The sequence below is a fragment of the Galeopterus variegatus genome, unplaced genomic scaffold (assembly GCF_000696425.1).
Source record: "Galeopterus variegatus unplaced genomic scaffold, G_variegatus-3.0.2 Scaffold15332, whole genome shotgun sequence".
Classification (NCBI taxonomy): domain Eukaryota; kingdom Metazoa; phylum Chordata; class Mammalia; order Dermoptera; family Cynocephalidae; genus Galeopterus; species Galeopterus variegatus.
The window spans coordinates 7,797-22,065 of NW_007741443.1; the positions used below are offsets into that span (position 1 = coordinate 7,797).

The 14,269-nt window shown below is 50.9% G+C and overlaps 1 protein-coding gene across 1 annotated transcript; it reads right to left on the bottom strand.

The window, feature by feature from the left end:
• Nucleotides 1-467: 467 nt before the first annotated feature.
• Nucleotides 468-5,324, bottom strand: LOC103582236 (WAP four-disulfide core domain protein 5). The gene is made up of 4 exons (XM_008563887.1): nt 5,243-5,324; nt 1,163-1,303; nt 922-1,062; nt 468-552 (listed from the first exon to the last, which is right to left on the bottom strand). Exons 1-4 carry the CDS (start codon nt 5,322-5,324, stop codon nt 548-550), a joined length of 369 nt encoding a protein of 122 aa, XP_008562109.1. The 3' UTR covers nt 468-547.
• Between the last annotated feature and the right edge of the window lie 8,945 nt (nt 5,325-14,269).

Here is a 14,269-nt window from a genome sequence, read left to right on the forward strand (position 1 = left end):
TATATACAAAAGTGAGTCATTTACAGAGAACATTAAGTCAACAGTAGTGCAGACCACATGAAACATATCGCGGTGCTATCTTGCAGGTATGGTGAAAATCGTGAAAGGGTATGTGAGGGACTGATGTTTGGAGGACTGTGCTAGAACACACCTGCTGGGGGCTGGGCCACCAGAGGGCGGGTTAGGGTGCCATAAAGAGAGGCCTGCCTGAATTAGGCAGTTGAGGCAGAGGAAACAGCATGGACAGGAGAGACGTGAATGTGGGTGTTAGGAAGGGTGGGAAGCGCAGTGTGGCAGTGGTACAGGGCACTGGGGTGACAAACAGGAGTTCCTCTGAGGTCAGGCCGTGGGCCATGACTCCCAGGAGGAGAAAGCAGGGGTGGATGGGTTGCAGGGAAGTGACATCAAATCAGTGTTCAAGTGTTCATCAGAAGGTTGGAACTGCAGCTGGCAGCAATAGTACTGTCTGGGTGGCAGGGTCCTGGGATCCCCACTGTCAACTCTTCCTGATTGGAGGAGGCGCAGAGCCGTGGATCCTGAACCAGAGTTAGTCTGAGGAGAGAGAAAGAAAAGGTTAATCCCCTCCCACAATAGGGTCTGGGTTCCAGGCCCTTAACAGGCCAGCCCTGGTCGCTACTAAGACAGGACTCTCCAGACTCCTTCAAAAGGTCAAACTGAAGCCCACAGCAGTTTAGGAGTGTGGTCCAGGTGACATGGCAAGTTCCGTAAGAGAATCAAGGATCACCAGTTCCTCCGCCATCCAAAAGGACCCCTCCAACCCCTGCCCTCATCCCCAGTTCTGGCCATGGGAGGCCCTGGTTTCTGGGGAGGTATTCTATTAAGCTTGTAGAACTGGAAGGAAATCTTGGAGCTGGGGCTTAGGGAGGAAAGGCACCTGCTAGATGTACCCAGGAGCCATACCTCTGGCAGGATCTCGGCAGTCTCGACCGCAGGCGCCGTGACAGCACCGCTTCTGGCCTGAGCAGTCTGAGTCCTTGTGACACAGGTGATTCATGGGGCTGAGGCATTGAAGTAGGTCCTTGGGGCAGCTGCCCAGCTTTACTGCAACACAGGGGTCTGGATGAGCCCTGCCCATGCATGTCAGCCCTGAGGCTTGGGACTTGGGGCTTTGGTAGTCAACTAGGTGGTGGGGAGCACTTACCTGAGACCCTGGGGATGCACTGGCGAAAGCAAGCTCGGTGGCAGCACTTCATGGTTGAGGGACACTGTCTGTCTTCCAGGCACTGGTCGGGAACTGAGAGGAGGCAGGGCCCATCATCTGGCGGGCAGCCCCCTGATTTCTCTGTAAGAGAACCCCCCCAAATCTTGTAGCTGGAGGCAGCTCAGGGTTATGTAACAAGTGCTGACCTGGGAATCACAGATCTGAATTCTCCATCCCTTACTTCTTGCCTGTCCTTTTGTAAGCTTTTCTTTCCTTCTTTCTTTTACAATTCCAAGCCCCAGTTTTCTGTCTGAGAAATGGGAGGCTGGACTCCCTCTTTCTAGAGCAGGCTTGAGACTCAGATGGCATAACAGGATAGGAAAAAATGAGGTTCAAAATCTCCACTGTGGCCAATAAAGCCTGTTCTGGCCCCTGTCCATCTTTCTGGCCTCATCTTCTGTCCCTCCTTCCACTTGGTGGCTCCTGATCTGCTCTAAGCCCCTTCTTTGCAGGGCTCTTGCTTTGGCTATGCCCTTTGCCTGGTGCTCTCTCCTGCACTCCATTCACCTGGTCAGCCCATTAGGTCTCAATTGAAACAGCACATCCTCAGAAGACCCTACTGCTCTGACCCCACATTAACTAGGTCAGCCTCCACCCCAGCCCCATATACTCCCAAAGAGCCTTTCCTTCAGAACTGGTGACTCTGTGCCTGTTTGTGCATCTCTCGCTTGGCTGGATGCTACGCGGATACACATCCGCCTGCCTTGCTCACTGTTAGTCCGTATCATGGCACTTGGTGCACAACCCTGGAGGCTCAGGGACTACTATTTGAAAGAAAGGATTTTGAAGTGAGAGCCAGCGTTGCATGCGTGTCAGTTGTTGCCAGCCTGGTGTGTTGTCACACAGACATAGTCGACCCCATCTGCATTGTTGTGCTTGTCATTGTTGCAACTGGCACAGATTCGTATTCGGGTATTAACTCCATCTCCTCTGAACAGCTACAGAATGGTTTGTCCTGGAGCTTACCTAACCACTTCTCTTGTTTGGATTTTGCCATTTCCAGATTTCACACAGAAGGCTGGAAAGCAGTATGTTCCTCTATTTAGAGGAAGAAACCAAGGCCTGAAAGGGGCAATACTTGCCTAGACCCACACAGGTCTGGGCTAGGACTCCCAGGCCAAACTCTGACCTTCCAACTCTCTACTCCGGTGGCCTTAGAGCCATAGGGATGTGGCTGGTCCCAGGGCTTTAATTCAATCTGGCATCAGAGAAAAGGTCCAGGAGTCCCCGGTGGCAGCTGGATCCAGTGCTGCGACTTTACCTCTGTGTTCACCCAAAGCCCCCTTCCCCAGACGCTGGCTGCACACATAATAGGCACCTTGCTTATTCGGTAAGTGCTCAAAGTCAACTTAAGTTGTAAGATTGGATTGGTTTAAATTGAGTTGCTGCCCCCTGCTGGACAAAGAGGGGCTGAGCCTGTGAGGGAAAATCTACTCTGATTAGCCTCTACAGGGGAGTTGTGGGGCTTGGTAGGTGGTATGTGGGGCCCTGGGAGACTGTCTGAGTCCGGGATTTAGCCCTGAACTCACACGCCAAAGCCAGAGCTGCTTAGGCCTGAAAGAGAGAACCAAATAGAGCTGCCTGAACTCAAAGCATGGAAGCAGGAGCTCCTGGTGGGCTGGAGTGGAGCAGGTGGGTCAGGTGGCAGAGGCAGGGAGAGCTTCTGTGGGAGGGGCCAGGGCTGAGCCTCCAGGAAAAGACAGATAGCGAATAGGAGTGAGAGTTGGCATTTCAAGTGGAGAGAACCGTGACTGGCACAGTGTGCAGTTGGGAATAAAAGCCTAGAATGTGCAGATACAGTATGAGAGGTCTGGGTGGTCACACTCACTCTGTCCGCCTGCCTTTCCTAAACTTCCCTCCAAGTCCAGGTTCCCACTCACAGACACATGCATAGAGACACAGTCATGCACACACAGATGGTCATCCAGATGCGTGCACCACGGATGTGTAGACTCAGAAAGAATCATACACAGACATGGCTAAATATATATATTTATACACACAGACGTAGATCCACATACAGTCAAATATACAAGTGCACTTAGATCTACACACTCAATTAGCTATAGGCTTAACCATATGAAATTGCTGAGAGTCAACTTTTTTTGATCTACAAAAATAGCAATTTTATGTGGTTCAACCTAATTCATACACACACATACATTTATAAATGTCCATACATACTTAAATATATGTGTATGTATATATAAGCACTGGCAGTCATGTGTACACATAAACTGAGACATATACATATAGTCAAATATACAAGCATACTATCGTATATACATGCCTACACACATAGATACATACGCACGTAATTACACATATACTCAGACATACTAAGTCATGTATATAGATATATAGCATGTGTGTGTGAACAAAGAGATATATGCACAGAGCTACACAGACACAGATATATTCCCAATGCCATATAACCACTGAAAACATTTAATTAGGAACTTCCTGTTTGTAAAGAGCTGTATTCCAGGCTCCTTTTATCAGAGACACCCAGGCATTTCAGTGGGGGCCAGGGGTGTCATAAACAGAGATGGCTGGACTTCCACAGGCAGCAAACTGAGACTTCCCTTACCTCGACCTTGTCACCTTCTTCCATTGTCTGAAATTCTACTGAGAGCCAGACAGAGACATCTCATGGAGGAGAAATCAGGGAAGGACAGGATGCAGTGAACTGGGGCTGGGGCAGAGACAAGCTTGTCACCTGGCTCAGGTTCTGCTAGCTAGTGCTAGTTTTTGCTTTGGAGCTGCTGGACTGAGTATTGGGGTGTGTCCTCTTAGTACCTCCAGTAGCTCCCCAAATCACTCACATGCTGCATTTACTGTATGCCAGGCTCTTATTCCTCAAGACATAATTTACTCCTGAGAGAGAGGCATGAGACTCCATTTTACAAGGAGTAAGTTGGGAGGTGAGTCTTTCTGATTTCAAAGACCTACACTCAAATGCCACCTTTGACACTAACTCAGAGTTGGTCTTTGGCACTGGGAAAGTGGTTTCCCATTATGCCTCCATTTTCCTTATCTGCAAAATGGGGATAAAAATAGTCCTGACCTCACTGCATTGCAGTGAGGAGTTATGTGGCGATGGTGCATGAATCACAGCCAACACAGGGTCTGGCCTTGAAACTTACTAGCATCCTTCCTTCCTCGGCCTATGGAGGAGGGGGACCTGTCCACATTACTGTCCCCTTCCTGCAAGGCAGGGCCAGGGCTGCGCAGGTGAATGTAGGTCAGCGAGTTCTAGTCCCAGAAGGGGAAGGAGGTGGAAGCCTCACCCATGTCAGGAAGTACCTGTCTGGCCAATCCAACAACCCTCCTTCACCTGTCAACAAGCCCAGCCTTGTCAGGAGTGGGAATGGGGACAGTAGGAGGTGGGGGAGAGAAGAGAGATAGGGACAGAATTTCCTCCCGACAGATACCAGATCCCAGAAGCCACATCCCCTGCTCAACTCCCAAGTCCTTTCCACAGATTGGGCTAAGGTCTGGAGGGGGCCAGAGAAGGCTCATCCTCGTGGTCATATGGATCCAGAGATCCAGTCACACCACCAAATGGCAGACATGGACAAGTTCCCTCCGCCATACCCAGAGCCATACCAGAGACACACATGTACACACATGTATGGGCACATGAGCTCAGACATGCATGTATGTAGCCATTCCTAAGCGTATGTGTGGCAGACAGAGATTTACACAGACAAACAGGCACAGAGACATGCATATAGAGAGAGACAGGCACACACACCCACACACAGGCACGGACAAGCACTGAGAAACTGGCAGAAAGACATTTACAGACATAGATGCTGGCAGGTGGACAGGTACAAAGATGCACAACCAAAAATGCACGCTCCTGGAAGCACTAAGAAGCAGGCATACACACACACACACACACACACACACACACACACACACACAGAGTATTACCTGCTTCCCCCACATCCACACTCTCTCCGGAGAGGTAAAAACCACCTGGTCCCTGCAGCAGAGGGATCTACTCACACTCACCTCCCTTCTTCCGGCCCAAGGCAGCAGGCAGCTGGCTCGCCAAAGCTAGGAGGGCCCCGAGGAGGAGGATCCAGACTCTCATATTTCTGCCACTGGAATCTAATAAGGTCAGGGCCCAGGGGCCCCCAAATTAATACCTGCAGCCCCAGGGAGGCCAGAGCATCTGAATCAAGGGAGCAAGGAGAGGGAGTGGATGGAATGGCACCGTCTGCCTCCTCTAGGTCCCACCCTGCCCTGGGGCCTGAGTGCAAGGGGCACTTGTGCAAGAACTGAAGACAGGGCGTCGGCAGGTCCTGCATGTTGGCACCTTGGATCCAGTCCTGCCTGTATTGCTGACTTGGGCTGTGATCCTAGGCAACCCTTGTTCCTCTTTGGGCCTTGGTTTTTCTCATCTGTATACAGGGTGAATGTTGTTGAGTCAGATACTTGCTTTCCTGGCTAAGATCTTAAAGCCCCAGCAATGTCTTAGGCAGGGGATAGAAGTCAGCTCTGAATGGCAAGAGGGGTTGGTAGAGTTCTAGGAAGGGAGACAGCATTGGGTTTAGAGTCAGAGCTCCCTGCCAGAGAAGACTGGCCCCGGCTGGCATGGTGAGTGAGGCCAGCCCCGGCCTCTCCTTGTGAGCCTCTGTGGATAGGTGGGACAGAGACAGTCCTGCCTCTGGTGAGGTCACCTGCACTGGCATCTGGAAGAACTGCCCTCTGCCTGGGGCTCGCTTAGCTGTCGGGGTGGATAGTGCATGGCTTCTGGTGTGAGTTAGTTCGCTGGCCACAGCAGATGTAGGAGGCCACTGGGACCCCTTCCCTTGCCCCGAGAGATCTTGAGCAAAAATATTATCTCATCCAGGGCCACCGTGCTAGATTTCACATCTGTGATGTTGGCTCCATGGCACCTGGTGGAAGAGAGGTGGCTGAGGCTTGGCGTCCTAAGGGGCTCCAAAGAGAAACATAGTACTCCATCAGCACTGGAGGAGCAAGTCCCTCCTCCCAGCCCTTCCATTCGAAAGATGAGGAAACTGTGAGCAGAGATGGGAGGGGACTGGCTCAAGGACACACAGCTAATTCCTGACTAAGATGGGACTTCTGCCATTGCCTCTCCATCATCCCCATTCAGTTCCTGGGCCTCGAAAGCTGGACAATATTTCATCTGACCTTGAGAAAAGAAGGTGACATTCCAGGGCTTGTCTCACTCACTGATTCCAGTCCAGGACAGCCCTTATAGTCAGGAAGTTCTTCCTTAGGTTTAACTTGAATCCCTCATGCTGTCTTCTAAGCTCTCGGGAAAAGAGGCATCCTGTCTTCTATGATCTGATGTTGCTTCTGGAATACTGACACCTGCTTAGCAGCTTTATTTTGGAGGAAACATTTAATGGGCTGGTTTTTATTTCCTGACAAATTACATATATTCATTGAAGAAATGTTTTTCCAATTAAGATTATTCTGCATTTTCCTGGGCTATGAAATGTTCTCTAAATATCATGTTTTCTGATGCTGCATGATATTCTGTAAGATCAATATGCCAAAACACATACAATGAATCTCCTATTATGAAACTTGTAGGTCTTCAATTTTTTTTTTTTTTTTNGGCGCGGCCGAGGGGCGGGGCAATCGAGGCCCCGCCTCCCCGCCGCGAGGCCGGTCAGCCTGGGTCTTGAAGAATCTCCGGAGCTGACACGCCCGCACTGCGAGCACCCAGACACACACTCGTTTCCTACCCTTAGCCCTCCCTCTCCAACCAACCTACATGCTCACATGGAGCCTTGACGGCCGCTGTCACCACCTCCCCTCCCACATCCACAGAAATATATTCCGCTGTCGCACACCCCGTGCCCACTCGCCCACTCATGCAATCCACCTTTACCCCCTTGGCTCTCCCAAATCACACCCACGGAAACAAAAGTCACATAGTGCTTCCCCTCCACCCCCAGAACAAACACGCCCCTCACACGATTATCCTCATTCATTACTCAACGTAACAGTTCCCTCCCAGCCTCTCACACTCAGTGGCCAAAGTCACTCAATGACCCCCACACACACCAGCAAAGAACTCACATGTTTCTCATACAAATTCATCCTTCCACAGCTATTCACAATGGTTTCCAACCCTTTCACCCACTCCTAACACATCGCATTTTCCCAATATGCAATGGAGCCTTATTCCGTAGATCTCTTATACTACAGGAATCACCTGCACACCTTGCACGCTCATAAATACACGCACATAAGGACCACAGTTACAACCTACCACAATCTCATTCACCAACATACACACCCACATAGAACACACATATCTTTCTCCTATGCACAAATGTCCCTCAGGACAATGGTACAGGTTGCCACATCCCACTTAAACACACATACACCGATCCAGAAATATACCTGGTATGCACACACAGACACACTCCTAAAGGCAGCAGAGGTTGTCTCCCTCTAGAAATGAGAGCAATTGGAATCAGAGCAGTCGCTGGTGGAAGCACAGCCCTCACACATGCTTGTGAATAGACAACTCAGGCAGTCTCTGATAGCCCTTGCAGGGCTGACAAAGGCAGGCCAGAAGGCTGGAGAGCATGGTCTCTCCCTCCCCAAACCCTACCACCCTGATGCCCACACCAGCTGCCTGCTGTTTCTGTTTGCACTCCTCTCTGCAAAGCCACATCCTGTGTCACCTTCACTTTTCACCCTCTCCTCTGGGGTTCTGGCAGCCCATATTCCAGCATCAGCCAGCCACTAATAAACAATGCTGGGGGCAACCTGTAGGCAAGCCTATAATCTTGAGACATAGCCAGCACCCAAAGGCCCAGAACCCTCTCCCAGCTCCCTTCAAATTTATTGTGGGCCTGACACTGGCTTCCTGGGGTGCATGCATCCCTTTGAGGAAGTTTCCCAATGGTTTCTACACCAAGCTCGGAGGGAAGAGACCAGAGGCAGCTGAAGACCCCACTGAGTTTGCATGAGACCTTACAGCTGGTTCAGAAACCTTCTGCACCCAATGCCACACTCCTGTGGGGACTCCTCTCCCCACACCCCCTGCTGTTAGCTCCGTCAACTCCTAGCTTCCTTTGAGCTCAGCCCTCCACTACACTAACCCCCAAATAGTCCAAATATCAGGGCTCCCCCCAGAACTCCCTTGCCTTCCTCTGCACCTCTGCACCTCTGCTGGATAACGGATGGGTAACCCCACTTCTGCCACCCTCCCACTGTAGATAAAAGGCTCATAGAGACAGAAGTCCCTGTACCCACTCCCAGGCCACCCCTTGTACCTACTGAGTCTGGGTGGCCTCAGCTGGGATCTGTGGCACGTCCCAGGAGCGGTAGCGCCACATCTGCCTCCGTGCCCCAGGCTGCTCCCCTTCTTCAGTCCCCAGCGCCTCCGCTGGGCCCAGAGCTGAGGCCACATCGCAGCCTCCCCCAGCACTGTGGCCAGCCCCCAGTACGCTCATCCTGCCTGGCGACTCTCTTCCTCTTTCGGCACTTCCTGACTGGGGGAGCCCTGCAAAAGGCCACTGGCCGCCCAAGCAGAGGACCATGGGGCTCGTAGGCGCCTTCCGCTGGCTGGGGAAGGAGGCTGGCTGGGGCGAGCAGCCACATGAGAGGGCAAATGGCAGGTGGGGACAAGCCCAGCCCAGCAGCCAGGAGACAGCCCCAAGAGTCAGAGGCTGCCAGGCAGCCACCAGGCCTGCCTGGGCTGGAATCCGCACCTTGGCCCAGGTTTAGTTTTCCTCTGCACTCAGCCTCTCCAATGTTCACCTCTTGGTCGTGCTGAGGTCTCCTACTTTGTGACAATCACCAGGTACACTGGCTGGGGGTGCCCAGGCCACACACAGCTGTCTCTCCTTAACACCTCTGTGTGCATCACACCGTCTACCACAGAGGCGGGCACACAGGACAGGGGTATACTGAAAACAGCAATAAGATGGAGCCCGAAGACTTGGGTTCATGTCCTTCTGCCACTTACCAGCTATGTGACCTAGATCAGATTATAAACCTCTCTGAGTCACCTTAAATCTTCTTTGGAATAAGGTAGGAGGATATAAACAGATAAACTAACGAATGAGTGCCAGGGAGCTTTTTTTGAACCTCAGTTTTCTCATCTGCAAAATAGAGTAATAATTGAGCTCATGGAGTTATACGAGGATTAAATAAGAGATGAAAGGGTTTACAAATGAACTCATCCAATAAATACTTATCAAGTGCCGTTTGTGCATCAGGCACAGTATCAGAGAATATAGCAGTGAGAAAGGAAGCAGGGCTCTATCCTCATAGAGCTTAGAGGCTAGTGGGGAAGACATCCAGGAAACAAATAATCAGTATCATCTAATATAACGTCAGGTAACAAGACGTGCTATAAAGAAAGACGAAGCCATAGTGAGGGGGAAGAGAGTAATGATGGGGGTGCTACCCAGGTAGAGCGATCAGGGAAGGCCTCTGAGGAGGTGACATTTGAGAACAGACCAGAATGAACTGAGGGAGCGAACTCTGTGATGATCTGGAGAACAGCATTCTAGCTGGAAGGAACAGCAGGAGCAAAGGCCCTGAGCGAGGTATGTACTCGATGTGTCTGGAGAATAGCAAAAAGGTCAGCATAGCTGGAGAACAGGGGGTCAGGAGAAATGCTTTAGGAGCTCAAAAGATCTCCAGATGGGCCGGCCTGGTGGTGCACTCGGTAGAGTGCAGCGCTTGGGAGCGTGGTGGCGCTCCCACCGAGGGTTTGGATCCCATATAGAGACCAGTCCGCTCACTGGTTGAGCGTGGTGCGGGAGCAACACCGAGGGTTGTGATCCCGTTACCGGTCACGAAAAAAAAAGACAAAAAGGGAAAAAAAAAAAAAATCTCCAGAGGCCAGACAGTGCTGGTGTGTGAAGCCATTGTGAGGATTTGGTAAATAAATAGTAAGGCACAAACTTACTCTTTATTCTTAGGGTTGGTTCTAGGGAGGAGATGGCACCTTCCGCAAGCATTCTTTAATCACACTACTGTATAATTAGTTCTTTAGTTGTAAATGTGTTTGTTACCGCAGAAAGGCTGTGAATTTCTCGAGGACAGAAATGGTGTCAGTTCAGTTCAGTAAACATTTACACTGCAGAACCTTGCAGACACAGCATGCACATGACACCTTTCTGACCCTTAGAAACCTCCATCTGGTGCTGTAATCACCTTTGTGTCCCTAATGACTGGAACACAATATTTTTAAATAAACATTTGTTTAATAAATGCATGCTATGTAATGAATAATACCCACAAATAATAAAACAGTAGCTAATATTTCCTGGACACTTCTGTGCTAGAAATCTTACTGAACATGTAAAGTAGCTCTTTGAATCCTTTTAATGACCCTGAGAGGTTGATCTTATTTTCCTTCTTTTATAGATGGGAAAACTGAGGAACAGAGCTGCTAAACTTACTAGTCCAAGGTCACCCAGCTGGTAATTGGTGGAAGAAAGAACCTAACCCCAGAATCTGTGTCTTTAAATAAGACATCCTGTTGTCCCTCTAAGGTTGGGGACATGGCCAGGTAATGCCCCTGAGGCTTGGCATCCCCTTTCCCAGCAGCTCTCCCTCCAACCCATCATCTCTAAAACCCTCAGGGTGGGCATGCTGTGGCCCATCAGAGACTCTGCCCACCAGGTTAAGATCTAATCTGGAAGGAGGCTGCTGCAGGGCCCTGCCTTCCTCTCCCAGACATTCTGCAAGTCGCTTGAGCAGTTAAACAGAGGAAATGGGGCTGGGCTTGTTTTCCATCTGAGGCTTCTGGCAACCCTTGGAGCAGCAGAGAACAGGAAATGGGGTTCCTGGAGGGGAAGCCAGGCAAACTAGAGGCTTTGAGAGGCAGAGTATTCCTGTCTATGGGACTAGGGCCACCCCGGGCTTGTACTCCTGGAAGCTGTCAGTGCCAGCTCTGTTTTCCAGGTGGGTTGCGGAGGACAAGGCTGGGAGGGACAGGTGCACAGGGCTGGGGAGGATGCCCTTGGCAGTTCCTAGGACAGCATGTGCTAGCACTGGGGAGCTGGGGACCCCTCACAATCCACCTAGGTATACATGGGAAGAGGAATCTGGGTAAGAAAATTATTCTGGGCTTTGTTGAGGCCCCAGAGGATGAGGTGTTCTACTTTCTGTGGCCTGGATGAGCAAGTGGGAACTGGGGAAAAGAAATGTACCAGGGCACCAAACACTCAACCCATGACCTGGACAACCTCTGCTCTCAAAACCTGCCAAGCCAGCCTCCTTGTCCTGACCTTCAAGGCTCCTTATGCTCTGGCTCCTCTTGCGTTTTTGCCTCTTTGTCCAGACTTTCCCTGCAGAGATTTGCCCTCAGTTCACGCCATGATGGTGTCTGCCTGCCTGATAGCAGGTGTTCAATTTCTTCGTCCCCTCTTTTTCACATTCCCTTCCACATGCTGTCCTGACCCTTGCCATTCATTCTGCCTATGCCACTCCTCTTGGCTATCTTGCCCTGTCTACCCTTACTATTTGGCCATCAAAATCTCCATCCTTCAGGGGCTGGCAGGTTAGCTCAGTTTCTAAGAGCATGGTTTTATAACACCAAGGTCAAGGGTTTGGATCTCTGTCCAGCCAGCCACCAAAACAAAACCAAAACTCCATCCCTCAAACCCCAGCCCAAGCAGCAAAGGTGGGAAGGTGGAAAGAGCCCCAGACACAGGGTTCACTGCTTCACGTTCCAGCCTTTGCTGTGTCCCTCTGGGCCAGTCATTAACCTCTCTGGGCTGGACCAGATGATTTCTAAGATCTCCTCTAGATCCAACAGTTTCATTTGAATCTTCTTCTCTGGGTTTTCACTCATTGAGTCATTCATACTGCAAATATTTTATAAATACCTACTAAGTGTCAAATATAAACTGCTCCTGAATCAGCATTCCCGCCCCACTGACTTACCTCTGACACTCATTTTTGTTCCCAATAATATTCCTATATCATTTGATCTTTTGTGCACATTAGTCTTGGCCTCTTACAAGATTCTTGAATCCTATGTTACTCCAAGCTCAGTGCTGGGTACACAAGTATGTGTTCAGTGACTTCGTATGGAAGTACAAATGGGTTGAATATAGGCATCCAAAAAGCTGAGCAGAGGAAGGGAAACTGGCTTCTTGTTTGCATGAATGGCTGTGGTGAGACACGGAGGATTTCAAAAGTCTAAGTCTCTCCCCAGCAGATAAGCCTGTGATCCAGATATCTGCTGAAGCCCTTGGGAGCAACCTATAGCCAGAGATTACTTGCTGATCACTGACCCCCGTTCAGGTGCTGGGCTTCCGCACCCACAGAAGAGACAGATGTACCAGAGTTGGGCTGTAGGTGCTGCTGGCTAGTGACAGATGGAAATTTGAGTAGGCTCCTTTTGGACAGCCTCATTAAAGTCATGAGCAGGAGGAAATCTGGAACAGGGCTAAGGACCCTCTCCTACTGGGGCAAGAGAACTGCAGATACAGCACTGGCAGCTCTGAAGTCAAAAGTGGTTCTTTGAACTACCATCTCTCTTGGAAGCTGTCCTTTGGCCTCTCCCAGGTCCCCAGGCTGGAAGTGAAAAGGGAGGCAGGGTGGCTGTCCCCTGACTCTGGATCAGCTGGATCTGCTCTAAGGAGCTTTCTTCCACCCAAGCCTGGACTACATCGAGCCCCACCTGAACAGGATCCTCCTACCCTCCAAGCCTCCCACCCCCATCTGTAGGATTGTAAGCCCTGACTGCAGAACTACCTTTCAGCCCCCTCACCACCTGTCCTATCACCCCACCCCCTGGGATATGTGCATCTAGTACAGAGCCAAAAGAAAAGGTCCTTAAGGATGAGTCTAGGCTCTTTGAAGCCTGACCAAGTCAAAAGGGCTTTAGAATGAAACAGATCTGAGTCTGGATCCTGGCTCTACCAGTTACTGGCTGTGCGATCTTAACAAATTGTTTACCTCTCTGAGGCTTAGTTTCTCATCTGCAAGCTGCTGCTGCCCAGTAGCCCCCAAGTCCTTCCCCACTCTGTGTATTCTGATCAGCCTTCAATCCCCAAGCACCTGGAGGCCAAGGGCACTGGTCAGGCACTATGGAGCCCAGCAGAAACTCAGAGTCTAGTCCCAACGCCTTCCTATCCCCTTTGTGTGTCATTGAAGAGAGGTCTTCCCCAGCCTGTCCTTGGGACCTGGACCCTTGAGGGGCCTTTTGAATACTCTGATCTGAAAATATACCAACTGAGGCAAACATGAGACTCCAACCCAGGCTTCCTGATGCTTGGCCCATGGGCCATCATCTCAGTGGGACACCAGGAAATCTCTTCAAATGCTACAGCATGAACTGGCTTTCTCAGCGCCCCTCTGAAATGCCCAAATGGCTTGTGCCCCCGGTGTGGAAGTTGAAGGACATGAGCTGCTGCGGGCATACTCCAAGCCCCTTGCACCAAATGAGGTGGGGAAAGACCCTCTCCTGGGACACCAATCCCTGCACATTGGTGCTCAGGAAGAGCCTGGCTGCGCCACAGGGCACTGCCCTCCCTGGCCTTTGACTCACTGTCAGCAAGAACGTCAGGTCCCAGAGGGGAGGAAAGAGTTCCGGTTGCGCCAGCCCCACCCTTCCCAAAGGAAGGAAAATGGATGGACCCCGGGCTTCCCGGCTTCCTCTGGCAGCGGCCCGCTCCCCCTGCTGCAGCTCAGCTCTCTACCCCCAGTTTTTGCATTTTTAATTCAGGACAGAATGTGATCTCTTGCAGCTCCTTGCTTTATCCTGTTGCTATTTAAATTACAAATCGGCCTCATCTCTTTGTCATTCTTGTGTTATTTTTAGCTTCTGGTAAATAGCAGCAGGGAGAGTTAGATCAGGTGCCCCTCCCTGGAGGAGCCGTGTGCCCTCAGCCGCGTGCCCGCAGCGGGGGCACCCTCCTCTGCAGTTGGCATCCCAGTCGCCCGTGGAGGTGGAGGAGGCAGGGGGTGGACTGCAGGTTGGGACATGCACACACGCTCAGCACTTGCTCTTAATCTCTGTTAAACTTTGCCACCTGCAGGTCCCACCACCCATCCATCATTCAGGGCTGTCCTCCT

Excerpts from the sequence above, each read along its gene's own strand:
- LOC103582236 (XM_008563887.1), bottom strand. The coding sequence starts at position 5,324 with ATGAGAGTCTGGATCCTCCTCCTCGGGGCCCTCCTAGCTTTGGCGAGC. Across the intron at positions 1,304-5,242 it reads CTTGGGCCGGAAGAAGGGAG|AGAAATCAGGGGGCTGCCCG; the intron begins GTGAGTGTGAGT and ends GTTCTCTTACAG. Across the intron at positions 1,063-1,162 it reads GTGCATCCCCAGGGTCTCAG|TAAAGCTGGGCAGCTGCCCC; the intron begins GTAAGTGCTCCC and ends CCTGTGTTGCAG.